The 14,174-nt window shown below is 38.0% G+C and overlaps 1 protein-coding gene and 1 long non-coding RNA gene across 3 annotated transcripts in view; one reads left to right on the forward strand and one right to left on the reverse strand.

Moving 5' to 3' along the window:
* The window catches only part of gabra3 (gamma-aminobutyric acid type A receptor subunit alpha3), a 322,972-nt gene that overhangs the window by 296,456 nt on the left and 12,342 nt on the right, over window positions 1-14,174 (forward strand). For both annotated transcript variants that reach the window (XM_087301935.1, XM_087301936.1), the window contains exon 9: window positions 1,915-2,120. In XM_087301935.1, coding sequence (XP_087158061.1) covers window positions 1,915-2,120 — 206 coding nt within the window. The remainder of the gene's footprint in view (window positions 1-1,914; window positions 2,121-14,174) is intronic.
* Window positions 9,311-14,174, reverse strand: part of LOC147838990 (uncharacterized) — a 5,737-nt gene continuing 873 nt past the window's right edge. The window contains exons 1-3 of the long non-coding RNA XR_015520806.2: window positions 12,477-14,174; window positions 11,574-12,370; window positions 9,311-11,366 (exon numbers count right to left, since the gene is read on the reverse strand). The exon at window positions 12,477-14,174 is cut by the window's right edge and continues 873 nt beyond it. This is a non-coding gene — a long non-coding RNA (uncharacterized LOC147838990). The remainder of the gene's footprint in view (window positions 11,367-11,573; window positions 12,371-12,476) is intronic.

Below are 14,174 nucleotides of genomic sequence, written 5' to 3' on the forward strand. Positions count from 1 at the left end.
TCAAACATTGCATGAAAAATACAAGCTTAGAGCAGATCCTCTAATCAAATATTTCGTTTGTCGCGAGGGACATGAATGAATTCCCTGAATGAAAGAGCCAAACTGCAGTTAAAGTCCACCATTTAATCATTTGGCAAATAATTCAGATGTCCATGTAAGTTAAACACCATCACTTTCTCCTGTGTGTGTGTATTTTGACTCTGAAACTCGCGCGCGCCCAAATAGACACTCCCACACCCTCCCACTTTTCTTCCTCCGACACTCCCCCCTAAACAGAGCTGGACACGCCCACTTTTCTGACTTTTTCCAAAGTAGAGGTGTGAAAACACCCTGCTGATACGAGGAGGTCTCATGGCCCTTTAACTAACATTAGGAACACTTCAGTACTAATTAAATACTAATTCCCACTCTTAACTACTCACTGTAAAAAAAATGCAATAACAAAGAGTAAAGACAACAAACATTTTACATTGCTTTTAACTTATTTTAATTAGTTAATCAGGTTTCAGCTACATTTTCTTTTAAGTTTACAACGTTTAACTTAATATTTTACTCAGTTTGATTGATGTAAGTTGAAATGACTAATATAAAAAATTAGACATCAATAGAGTTTAGATGCAAAAAAACTCTGAATGCCGTCTCCAACTTTCATCCAAATATGTGCATTATTCTCCTCCTTCTTTGTTTATGTTAATTTATTTCACTTTGAAGACCATGAAAAGAAGCTATTCTTTGGTATAAAAGTGAAATTACTAAACATACTCACAGGAGCCTGAAAAAAATTCATTTTGGAAGAAAATACCAGATGGTATTTAGAGGTTAATGCATCTGAACTCTTCATTTGTTTACATTGCTTGCTTGTAACCTGCCTATTAATAATATGATATTGGTTGTTTATCAGTATTTATTAATATTTAGTTAAGATCCTATTTAGTACATTTACATTTACATTTAGTCATTTAGCAGACGCTTTTATCCAAAGCGACTTACAAATGAGGACAAGGAAGCAATTCACACAACTAAAAGAGCAACAATGAATAAGTGCTATAGGCAAGTTTCAGGTCTGTAAAGTCTAAGAAGGAAAGTATTAGTAGTATTAGTTTTTTTTTTTTTTTTTTGGGTACAGTTAGTGTGATATTCAGAGAGGCAATTGCAGATTAGGAAGTGAAGTGGAGACTAAATAGTTGAGTTTTTAGTCGTTTCTTGAAAATAGCGAGTGACTCTGCTGTTCTGATGCAGTTAGGGAGTTCATTCCACCAACTGGCCAGATTGAATGCGAGAGTTCGGGAAAGTGATTTCTTCCCTCTTTGGGATGGAACCACGATGCGACGTTCATTCACAGAACGCAAGTTTCTGGAGGGCACATACATCTGCAGAAGTGAGAGCAGATAAGAAGGAGCAACGCCAGAAGTCACTTTGTAGGCAAACATCAGGATGCGAGCAGCAACTGGCAGCCAGTGCAAATGGATGAGCAGCGGAGTGACATGTGCTCTTTTAGGTTCATTAAAGACCACTCGTGCTGCTGCGTCCTGGAGCAGTTGAAGAGGCTTGATAGAGTTAGCTGGGAGCAGTCTTATTCTACATCAATGATCCTACCCAATATCTGAAATAATAAACAGTCGAGCCTGAAATTATTCATTGCCCTGGCAAAATTCTGACTTAAAGTTTTAGTTGGAATGTAAATAAATTCTGAGAGAGAAACAATCTACAATGATGCCTTCTGTGCATCATCTTATTATCTTTTGGGAGTAGCCTGTGTCATTTTCGGTCAGCAGAGCAATTGTTGGTCAAATAAGAGTAACTTTAAGCAAGAATTTGCCAAGGGGTGTGAATAACTTACTTACAGCACTTCTAAAAAAAACGATTAGTCCCAGTGTGTTCACTTCTCTAACGCTCACTAATTTCTGTTCTCAGGTGTCACGACCGTCCTGACTATGACCACACTGAGTATAAGTGCCAGAAACTCACTTCCCAAAGTGGCCTACGCTACAGCCATGGACTGGTTTATGGCCGTCTGCTATGCGTTTGTGTTTTCGGCTCTCATTGAGTTTGCTACAGTCAACTACTTCACCAAGCGGAGCTGGGCCTGGGACGGCCAGAAAGAAGCCCAGGAGATGCGGGTGAGACACCATTTCACTTTCTACTTGAGTCATATGTGACAGCACATAATATTAGACTAGATCTTTTTTTCGAGATACTAGTATTCAGCTTAAAGTGACATTTAAAGGCTTAACTAGGGTAGTTAGGGTAAATTTAGGGTTATTAGTCATTGTAGAACAGTGGTTTGTTCTGGAGACAATCCAAAACAAATATTGCTCAAGGGGGCTAATAATAAATGGCTTTAAAACAATTAAGAACTGCTTTTATTCTAGACGAAATAAAACAGATGACTTTTTTTTCATAAGTAAACATGTTATCAGACAATGGGCTCTATTTTGACGGTCCATGTGCAGAGCGCAAAACACAGGGCACAAACGCTTTCAGGGCGTGTCAGGACGCATTTTTGCTAATTTAAGGACGGGAAAATCCGCTTTGCGCCACGGCGCATGGTCTAAAAGGGTTGAGTTTATTTTCTTAATGAGTTATAGGTGTATTTTGAGAATAAACCAATCAGAGTCTCATCTCCCATTCCCTTTAAGAGTCAGCTGCGTCGCGCCATAAGCGCATTGCTATTAACAGGACGTAAAGTAAGTCTAAGTGGAAAAACTGAGCATTTCACTAGCAAACAGTTCACAGTTGACAGTTTATTTAACAGAAAACTGTTAAACAGAGCATCTACTGCATGAGAATGAGAGATAATGGATCTACTTTCACTTTCGCTCTTGGATAGGGAAACCTTTACGCACAGACATCAATTAGTCTATAAATAAATACTTTTGTTTGTTAAGCGCAAATATTCGTTTCAAAACTATTTCTAAATTCAGTTCTAATTTCCAGCAAATGAATAAATGAACAATAATAATGAAGTGTGCTCAAAAACCTGAGATATATCCTAAAACACATGCTGCGCCCCATATGGTCTAAAACCTGACAGGTGGGCAAATCTAAGCTTGTTTTTAATAAAACAAATATAAATATGGATATAATAAATAATACTGCTAATAATAATAACATTATACAAAAGCAAATTGTTATGAATGAACTGAAAAAGCCTCCCGAGATGAAGAAGGCATAAAAGCAGTGATTTTTCATATTTATGTAGGCTAGAAAATAATATGTTTTGTAATATTTTAATCCTTTATATTTATATCCTATATCTATTCTTATTATATCCTATATATATCCTTAATATTTAAATTCTTTCTTATGTAAAGATATGTGCCTATTGCTCTCTTGTGTGTATTAAGCAGTGTGTAAGCGAGGTGCTACTCTGTGCTGGAGTTTAGACCGGGTTAGTTTTGGTCTAATGAAAAATCTATTATAGTTTCTCAAAATAGCAACGCTCCAGCGGTCCGCCTCAGAACGCCTCCATTTTTAGAGCAGAACACCTATGGGCGCACAAATGAGCGCAAATGCATTTGCTATTTAAACAGCGTAGCGCAACGCCTCAAAACCACTCTTGCGCCAAGATGAAACTACCAAAAGACTATTGCGCCCTGTCTTGCGCCACACTGCGCCGGGTGTATGATAGGGCCCATACAATGAAAACATCCTGAATCTGTTAAACACCATTTGGGAAATCATTTTGACTTCGACTATAAGGCTGTCGTTAAGAAAACAGGTACATTATTTTAAAAAGTCATCAGAAGGAAAGACGTTTATGTTTCTCGAAATGGCAGAACTCAACACAAACCTGAGTGCATTCTCACTGTGATCAATCACTGTTTCATTTCCCAGTATTGACTTTTTCTTACAGAGTTCCTCCCTGCAATAGGCAATAAATATTCAGCATATACATTCTAAGCTGATCTGGGCTTTCTTGTTAGCAAGTTTGTCACTATTGTAATTTTTCATGGTGGTGAATGTTACTGTTCAATAAGTTTTAAGCTGCCAACCTCTCTCTATTCAACTCAGTTGTCAAGTATTGCCAAAACATTGCAGATTACATAAACAAGGAATAAAATATTAAAGTGATTATATAATACATACTTACATACATAATAAGACACAATTCGAAATGTGATAAATACATACATAAATAAGAAAAAACTATATAACTATTAAAGTATGTAATTATTAATAATAATAATAATAATACATATAAATATTAAAATAAAATAATTTACATTATTATTATTAATAAAGGATTGTGATTATATTATATTTATTATTATAATAATGCATTTAAAATATGTATAATGATATACAGTTAGCTTGAAACATATTAGAAATATGTTCATTTGTTTACATTGCTTGCTTTCACAGCCAATCACAGTCCTTTCTGATGAGCACTGGTGAATAACTATTGCAAATCAGCGCTGTTTTCTCAGCCGCGCTTAAATGTTAGTGGGAAATGGACATTTTTAAAACATCAGTACCGGGACAACACGACAGACAGCACGAGGACGTGCTACAAAGGACTGCGTCGTTTTATCGGGTCACATAGGGTGAAGCAGGGAAGCGTCTCCACTGTGTTTACCTGCTGCCATGAACTGAAGCCTGGGAGGACACTTAAGCATATTACTCTTAAAGAGGTTGTGATGTTGTTTAATGCTAATCTGCTTTTAATTGTTCAAATTAAACTGAACTGAATGATCTTAAAGTGATGTTTACACCATATCTGCATTTTGAAGTCGCAGCAATAACTAGATGTTTGTAGTAAACAGCATGTTGTTGCAATGTTTACAGTGCTGATCCTACACTTCCGGGTTTCTTCCTTCCACAGCCCTGTTTTAAAATGGCGACCGCTTGAAATAAGCGTACGGAAACACATTTCACGAAAAGACTAGGGATTCGGCCATCGAACATTATCAAAGAAACAACACGGCTGTAACAGTATGTTGTGATGACGCAAACAGAAAACACGGCCTGCACGTTTAGTCTGAAGCAGCATGTCTGTGGTGTGTCTATTCCAAGGTAATTCGTAACTTTTTGATTTAGTGGCTAATTCGTATGAATCGTATGATTTAATTTGTATAATTTAGTACGATTTGCTCATCATCCAATGACGGTTGGGGTTAGGGGTGGGGTTGGGTGCCACGCCTCCTTTTTAAAATCGTACATTTTCGTACGAATTAACCACTAAACTGCCAAAGCGTAAAATACTTGCGTTTCCTCGTGAGATCAGGCGGTCTATTAGGAGCGTGACTGTATTTAATTTGCGTTATGAAGCTCATTAACTTGGATGCTGAAATAAAACAGTACAAACGTAAAATGATCCAGACCGTGAAGAATCCGGAGAACTATTTAGTTAATCAATTCCCCTACAGCGCATGTGTTTGGACTGTGGGGGAAATCAAAGCAGAATGAACTGCCAACTTATCCAGCATATGTTTTACACAGCGGATGCCCTTCCAGCTGCAACCCATCTCTGGGAAACACCCATACACACTCATTCACTATAGTTTAGTTGATCAATTCCCCTATAGCGCATGTGTTTGGACTGTGAGGGAAACCAGAGCACCCGGAGGAAACCCACGCCAACACGGGGAGAACATGCAAACTCCACACAGGAATTCCAACTGTCCCAGCTGGGACTCGACCCAGCGACCTTCTTGGTGTGAGGAGCCAGTGCTAACCGCTGAGCCACCGTGTCGCCCGTCTCCGCTTTCTTCTGCCTGCTGTGGTCAGCTTTGAGACAGTTTAAAATTTGCTGGACCTTTGCGATCGAGGACAAATAAATGGCTTTTTGTCTAGAAAAAAAAAGGAACCCCAGATTGAAAGCAGAAGAAAGCACACAGATGAAAGATAAATTGAAAAGGAGGCTCTCTGGCTGGGCTCTGTGGCTCCAAAAGAAAGCTGAAAACTGATTTGCTATAGTCGCTGAAAGAAAGAATAGAACAAAAAGGAGAAAAGAGCAGCGCAAGCAACTGAGAAGAAAAAAAAGAGACAATCAGCGAGAAAGAGAATACGTTTGACGGAGAGGAAAAGAGAATGATTAAAGGAAGAAGAAATGGGCTGGTATTGAACACTGGCCTCATGATGAGAAATTGACCTGTGGAGAGCGTGGAGATCTCATCTCATTGGCTCTATATAAGCAGGTCACAGGTCACATTGGTTGAGCAGGTGGAGTGATGGTCAAAGCGTGACAAGTGGTTAACTACACAGATTATCTAGCAGACTTTCACTTCAGTTTTTCAATTCATATTAAATTAGATTATTCAACGTATCTTTGTAAGACTTTTGTATGTGTTGAATATAAATATACAGACTGCCAGTCAATAGTTTAGGGGTCAGTGGGATTTTGAAATGTTTTAAAATAAGATTCTCCTGCTCACCAAGGCTACATTTATTTAATCAAAAATACAGTACAAGCTGTAAAACTGAAATGTTATTGCACCATAAAATACCTGTTCAAAAGAAGTTTATAATATAATTTAATCAATTATTCCGGTAATTTTAAAGAATTTTCAGTTTCATTACTTAAGTCTTCAGAGTCATATGATCCTTCAGAAATCAATCTAATATAATTATTATTTTATCATTATTATCAATATTATAATAATAATAATCATCATTATTATTATTATTATTATTATTATTATTTTATTATTATTATTTATTATTATTTATTATTATTATTACTATTATTATTTTATCATTATTATTATTATTATTATCATCATTATTATTATTATCATTATTATTATTATTATTATTATTATTAATTATTATTATTACTATTATTATTTTATCATCATTATTATTATTATTATTATTTTATTATTATTATTATTATTTTTTATTATTATTACTATTATTATTTTATCATCATTATTATTATTATTATTATTATTATTAGTATTATTATTATTATCATTATTATTATTATTATTTTTATTATTATTAGTATTATTATTATTATTATTATTATTATTTATTATTATTATTAATATTATTATTTTATCATTATTATTATTATTATTATTATTATTATTATTATTATCATCATTATTATTTATTATTATTATTGTTACCATTATTATTATTATTATTATCATTATTATTATTATTATTATTATTACTATTATTATTATTAAAACTATTATATTATATTTAAAATGTGTTTAAAAAAAACTGTTGACAAACTTGACAAGACTGATCTTCACTAGAACAAGAGTCCATTTTTTTTTCCTTTACTTGCATTTTAACGTACACACTGCTTTTTTACGGTGCTGTACACTGTTTACCGGTGTAATGCCACATCAGATGGAGACTCGTGCTGACCTTGCCGATCTCTGGGGTTCACTTGTCTTCGGAGTTTGGAATGACTTTACAGATTGGGGTTGATGTGATTTACTTTGGTGGTGAGAAGGTCAGCGTTTGCTCTTCTGAAGTCTGATAAGGATAGCAATAGCATCTGATTACATGATGTGTCTGCTTCTATCAAGCTCTCAAGCCGAACACAGTCTGGATGGAAAGAAATGACTGCACTGCTGTGTAATGCGTCGGGGGGAAAAAGGCCAAGTTATTCTTAACAGGTTTATTACTATTTGCAGATTCTAATGTACAGTTGATCAAAATATTCTCCCTCATGTGAATTTTTCTTTTTCAAATATTTCCCAATATGATTTTTCACAATATTTCCTATAATATTTTGTCCTCCTGGAAAAAGTCTTATTTGTTTTATCTTGGCTAGAATAAAAACATTTTTAAAACCATTTTCAATATTATTCGCTCCCTTAAGCAAATTTTGTTTTGCATTGTCTACAAAACAAACCACTGTTATACAATGACTTTGCCTAATTACCCTAACTTTACCCTAATTACCCTAGTGAAGCCTTTACATGTCACTTTAAGCTGAATACTATTGTCTTGAAGAATATCTAGTCTAATATTATTGACTGTCATCATGACAAAGAGAAAAGAAATCAGTTATTAGAGATGAGTTCTTAAAACTATTATGTGTAGAAATGTGAAAAATCGAATCATCTTTCCGTTACCCAGAAATTTTGCATTGCGCCAGGTGTGTGATATATTTGCCCTATGTTTCTAGTATGTTAGTATGTTTCCAGTATGGATTAGTACGTTGTTAATATGTTTCTAGTATGCGTTAGTATATTGTTAATATGGATTGGTATGTTGTTAGTATATCCAATGTGAAGTCAATGGCAGTTTTTTACAATAGGCGTCTATGGGACAGTTGCTTGGGGGGGTTTCGAGATCTCTGATAAAAGCGAAGACCTGGGGGGGGTATCGTTGATACAAGTGAAGAGCTGGTGGGGGGATCATCGGTGAGGCAGGGGTTGGTTTGGGGGGCCCTTCATAATGTCTCTGGGGCCCCCCTAAATGTATTGGCCCTTAGAATCGTCCTAACTAAGCGGCGCCCCTTTGCGTTAAAATATTGGTAATAAGGATTGGTATGTTGTTAGTATGTCCAATGGAAAGTTAATGGCAGTTTTTTACAGTGGACATCTATGGGACAGTTGCTAGGGGGGGGTGGGGGGAGTCTTTCGACATCTCGGATAAAAGTGAAAAGCTGGGGGGGGGGGTGTATACACGTGGGGGGGGGTCATCTGTGGGGTAGGGGTTGGTTTGGCGGGCCCTTCACAATGTCTCTGGGGCCCCCCTAAATGTATGGGCCCTTAGAATCATTCTAACTACCCCCTAGTATATTGTTAGTATGGATTGGTATGTTGTCAGTATGTCCAATGTAAAGTCAATGGCAGTTTTTTACAATGGACGTCTATGGGACAGTTTCTAAGGTGCCGTAAGTGGTTGTTAGGGTGTGGCTAGTAAATTAAAAGATCACCCGTGATTGGTAAATTGGGAGTAAAATGAGCCTAAACTTAAGTCTTCATGACAGTCTGGCGCAAAGTTATGAGGTCACAATGTTTTGACAATGGGACTATTCTGAATTTTTCGGGTCAGTTTTTGGACAATTGTAAATTGGATCAGTTGGAAAAGATATAGCAACTTAATTCAGCATGGTTTGGAGTTCGTTTGGTGGTTGTAGTATGAACGATCTAGCAGGAGATGCGTTCTTAAAATAGTCTAAAAAGAATAGTACGTTTATGTAGTATAACAGTATGTTGGATTTCTTAAGCCACCATAAAGACTGGCATGAAGGCTTAATATTTACGGTAGAAGAATTTAATTAATTTATTTTTTTTATTATTATTTTACCTGTCCTAGGTTTAGATCATTGTCTCCTAACCCTGTTTCTAAAGTCACACTAAAGCTGCGCTCACACTGGGCTTTTCCTCCCATAGACTTCCATTCATACGCACGCGAATGCGTCAGACGGGAAACGCGGGTCATGCGTTAAGTTTCGCTGCGGTTCAAAGTTCAAGCCGGGTGAACTCTGACCTGCGAAATCGCATCACTTGACTGCGTGAGACCAACCGAGGATCAAAACATGACATCTCTGGACAGAAATTTAAAACATGGAGCAATCGCTCGCTTTGGAAATGTCTGGTAATCTTGTTTAATCCCGCCCCTTTTCGCAGCACTGTATGACAGAATTTCGCACACACAAACTCTAGTGTGAGCGCAGCTTAACAGTACACATTATTAACCTCTCCATAATCAAACACACCTGAATAAACTCATCAGAACATTAGAAGAGAGGGGTCAAACAAGAGAGGCCTCCAAAATATGTACTGTTGGTGTGCCTCCAGTAACAGGGTTGGGAAAACACTGGGCTAGCAGGAATCTCCATATTTGAACTTTACTTCCCTTACTAACAGCATAAAAACAAATACCAGTACTATTATATTGACAGAAATGCATGATAAAGAGCAAATTAAACACTGAACCTATTGCTCGGTGTCATAAAGTACTTCAGCTTCCCTGAGGTTTGGCAGGGTTGAAGTCCATTTAATTAAAAGTGACCGCTGCATATTACAGTTCTAATATACGAGCATTTCATATTCACGCTCATGGGTTATATGGTTAAATTGATCTGCAATCCTCTCCCGAGTTATTTTCAGCTGCTTCAGTGGCCTTACAGATGAAGTCTCCACATGAGGAGTTTAGTAGATGCGCATTGAAATCGAGGATATTACTTGGCACAGCAGGAATGCAGAGTCTGTCTCCATTAATCTGAGTATGTCCTCGGGAAAAGAAACCTTCAGGATCAGAAAGCAAAATACATATATCGCATTTGAAATTTTATGAATCACATCTATCCTCTGTAGGGTCGTGGCGAGGCTGGAGCTCGTCCCAGACTCTCGGACTTTATGAAGCACAGTTATATAATATCAAACGCTTGTTAATTTAATGCTCATCATAGTGCTTTGCATTAGGCTGTGGGAAAGCGGCAGTCATTGCTGTGTTTCTCCTTGTTGCAAATGAATGCGTACATCCCAAAATAAAGCTAGATTTTAGAACAACTGGAATTTTTTCTGGTGCCCCCGCCCCACATGACTGATAACTCTGCCCTAAATGACATAGTTCCGCCCTGAATAACAGATAGTCCCACCCTGAATAGCATAGTCCTGCCCTAAATGACCTAAATATCCCACCTTAAATGACTGATAGTCCCATCCTAACAGGGCCGGAGCAAGCTGAACTGCCGCTCTAGGCAGAGAACGATCACGCCGCCCTCAACCCCAATGTGAAAACGAAAGTGTGTAGCGGACCTCTGTTCTGCCACCCTATGTGCGGAAATAACTGAGGACGCGCGGGTGTCGCGGACCTCTAATCTGCCGCCCTACGCGCGGATTTAACTGAGGACATGCGGGTGCTGCTGGAGGTGTCACTGACGCTGCCCTCTCTATTCTGTCGCCTATGTGCGAATATATCTGAGGACGCGGGTGGTGAGGGAGGTGTCGCGGACATAACTGAGGACGCAGGTGGTAAGGGGGGTGTTGTGGACGCCACCCTCTCTATGCTGCCGCCTTAGGTGACCGCCTAGCTCGCCTTTATGGACGCCCCGGCCCTGCATCCTAAAGAAATGACAGAGTCCCACCCCAAATGACTGATTGTCCCACCTTAAATGACATAGTCCCATGCTGAATAACTGATAGTCCCTCCCTAAATAACTGATTGTCCCACCCTAAATGACATAGTCCCTCCCTAAATAACTGATAGTCCCGCCTTAAATAAATTAGTCCCACCCTAAATGACTGATAGTTCTTTCCTAAATGACATTGTCCTGCCCTAAATCACTGATAGTTCTACTCTAAATGACAGTCCCACCATAAATGACATAGTCCCACCCTAAATAACCGATAGTCCTGGTTTAAATAAATTAGTCCCACCCTAAATGACATAGTCCCACCCTAAATAACTGATAGTCCAGCCTTAAATAAATTAGTCCGACCCTAAATGACTAATAGTTCTTTCCTAAATGACATAGTCCTGCCCTAAATCACTGATAGTTCTAGTCTAAATGACAGTCCCACCCTAAATGACATAGTCCCATGCTGAATAACTGATAGTCCCTCCCTAAATAACTGATTGTCCCACCCTAAATGACATAGTCCCTCCCTAAATAACTGATAGTCCCGCCTTAAATAAATTAGTCCCACCCTAAATGACTAATAGTTCTTTCCTAAATGACATAGTCCTGCCCTAAATCACTGATAGTTCTAGTCTAAATGACAGTCCCACCCTAAATGACATAGTCCCGCTCTTAATGACTGATAGTCCCACCCTAAATGACATAGTCCCGCCCTAAATTACTGATAGTCCCACCCTAACTGGGTGATAGTCCCATCATAAATTACCGATAGTCCTGCCCTAAATGACAATCCCGCCCTAAATAAATTAGTCCCGTCATAAATGACTGATAGTCCCGCCCTAAATGACATAGTCCCGCCTTAAATGAATGATAGTTCTTTCCTAAATGACATAGTCCCACCCTAAATGACTGATAGTCCCACCCTAACTGGCTGATAGTCCCACCCTAAATGACATAGTCCCACCCTAAATGACTGATAGTCCAGCCTTAAACAAATTAGTCCCACCCTAAAGGACTAATAGTTCTTTCCTAAATGACATAGTTCCGCCCTAAACCACTGATAGTTTTAGTCTAAATGACAGTCCCACCCTAAATGACATAATCCCGCTCTAAATGACTGATAGTCCCACCCTAATTAACATAGTCCCGGCCTAAATGACTGATAGTCCCACCCTAAATAACATAGTCCCGCCCTAAATTACTGATAGTCCCACCCTAACTGGGTGATAGTCCCTTCATAAATGACTGATAGTCCCGCCCTAAATGACATAGTCCCGCCTTAAATGAATGATAGTTCTTTCCTAAATGACATAGTCCCGCTCTAAATGACTGATAGTCCCACCCTAACTGGCTGATAGTCCCAACCTAAATGACATAGTCCCGCCTTAAATGAATGATAGTTCTTTCCTAAATGACATAGTCCCGCTCTAAATGACTGATAGTCCCGCTCTAAATGACTGATAGTCCCAACCTAAATGACATAGTCCCACCCTAAATAACTGAAAGTCCCGCCTTAAATATATTAGTCCCACCCTACTGACTAATAGTTCTTTCCTAAATGACATAGTCCTGCCCTAAATCACTGATAGTTCTACTCTATATGACAGTTTTCTGACGTCTGGTGAAAATATGATTACACATGTGGTCAATTTCATGCTCAGAATTGGTCGTTTCTGAACGCTGATGCTGAAACACATTTTGTCCCTATCAAATGATTGGTTTGTACAGTAACAAACAATCTGAAAGATGGATATTCTTTTCTCTAATGTTTCTCAGGTTCGCTTTTGCCAAATCATATCAGTTCTTTCAATCAGCTAAGCCCTGGTGCTTGTGAAATGTACAGACGCTGCTGTGGGGCTCCAGGGCATTGTACAATCAGAGGAGATGGTAATTTACCATTCACAATTTGAGACTTGCTTCTCCATCATCTCCATCGCACCACCTGCTCATGCTCAGCTGTTTGTCTTTGCTCAGAGTAGATGTCGAGATGTCCATAGATGCGTCCCAAATCGCATACTTAAGCACTAGCCTAAGCCATTTTACAGTATAAATTGTATAAGTAGTGCATTCGCACTGAAAACTCTAAAGAAATAATAAATACACTTTATATAGCTGGACAATTTACTTAGTCAGCTAGTAAACAGAAGTGTGTAATGTTGAACGTAGCAAAAGGGGAGGAGCTACCATAGCACTAGGTTTGGAATATTTATTTTGCGTTGTGCTCTTGTTGATGTCATCAATCTGGCAACAGTATGCAATACCTAGTGTGACCACTAGGTGTACTAGATACTACACACTGTACTTTTAAACACACCCATGTTGTTTGAAGAGGAGGGGCCAAAAAAATGTTCAACATTTCGAATTTGGACTGTGATACCGAGTTTAACCAATAGATATCCAAACTACATACTGTACTTTTAAACATTGCCAGATTGTGTGTGTGATCGAAGAGAGGGGACCAAAAAAATCCAATATTTCAAAGTTGGACTGTAATAGTTTAACGATTAGGCGTCAATACTACATACTGTACTTTTTAACGTTGCCAGATTGTGTGTGCGTTCAAAGTTGGGGGAGAGGGGGTGGTTCAATATTTCGAATTTGTACCCTAATAATAATAATAATAATAGTACATTTTATTTATAATGCGCTTTTCTAAACCCAAAGCGCTTACAAGAAAGTAAAAACAACAAAACACAGTAAAACAATAAAAAATGCAATAAAAAACAGTAAGAATAACAGAGATATCACTAATTAAAAAGATGAGTTTCAAGCAGCTTCTTAAAACAGTTTAAGGAACCAGCATTCCTAATGTTGCCAAATTGTGTGTGCAATTAAATAGGAGGGGCCAAAAAACTGTCTAATATTTTGAATTTAGACTGTAATACTGAGTTTAACCAATTGGTGTCAATACCACCTACTGTAACATTGTAACGTTGCAATAAACATTGCCAGGTTGTGCATTCGAATTGGGGAGTGGGGTCAAAAAAAAAAGGTTCAATATTTCGAATTTGGACTTTAATACTGAGTTTTACCATTAGGTGTCAATACTTCATTCATTCATTCATTTTCTTGTCGGCTTAGTCCCTTTATTAGTCCGGGGTCGCCACAGCAGAATGAACCGCCAACTTATCCAGCAAGTTTTTACACAGCGGATGCCCTTCCAGCCGCA

Source organism: Danio rerio, chromosome 21 (assembly GCF_052040795.2).
Source record: "Danio rerio strain M-AB ecotype USA chromosome 21, GRCz13ab, whole genome shotgun sequence".
NCBI lineage: Eukaryota > Metazoa > Chordata > Actinopteri > Cypriniformes > Danionidae > Danio > Danio rerio.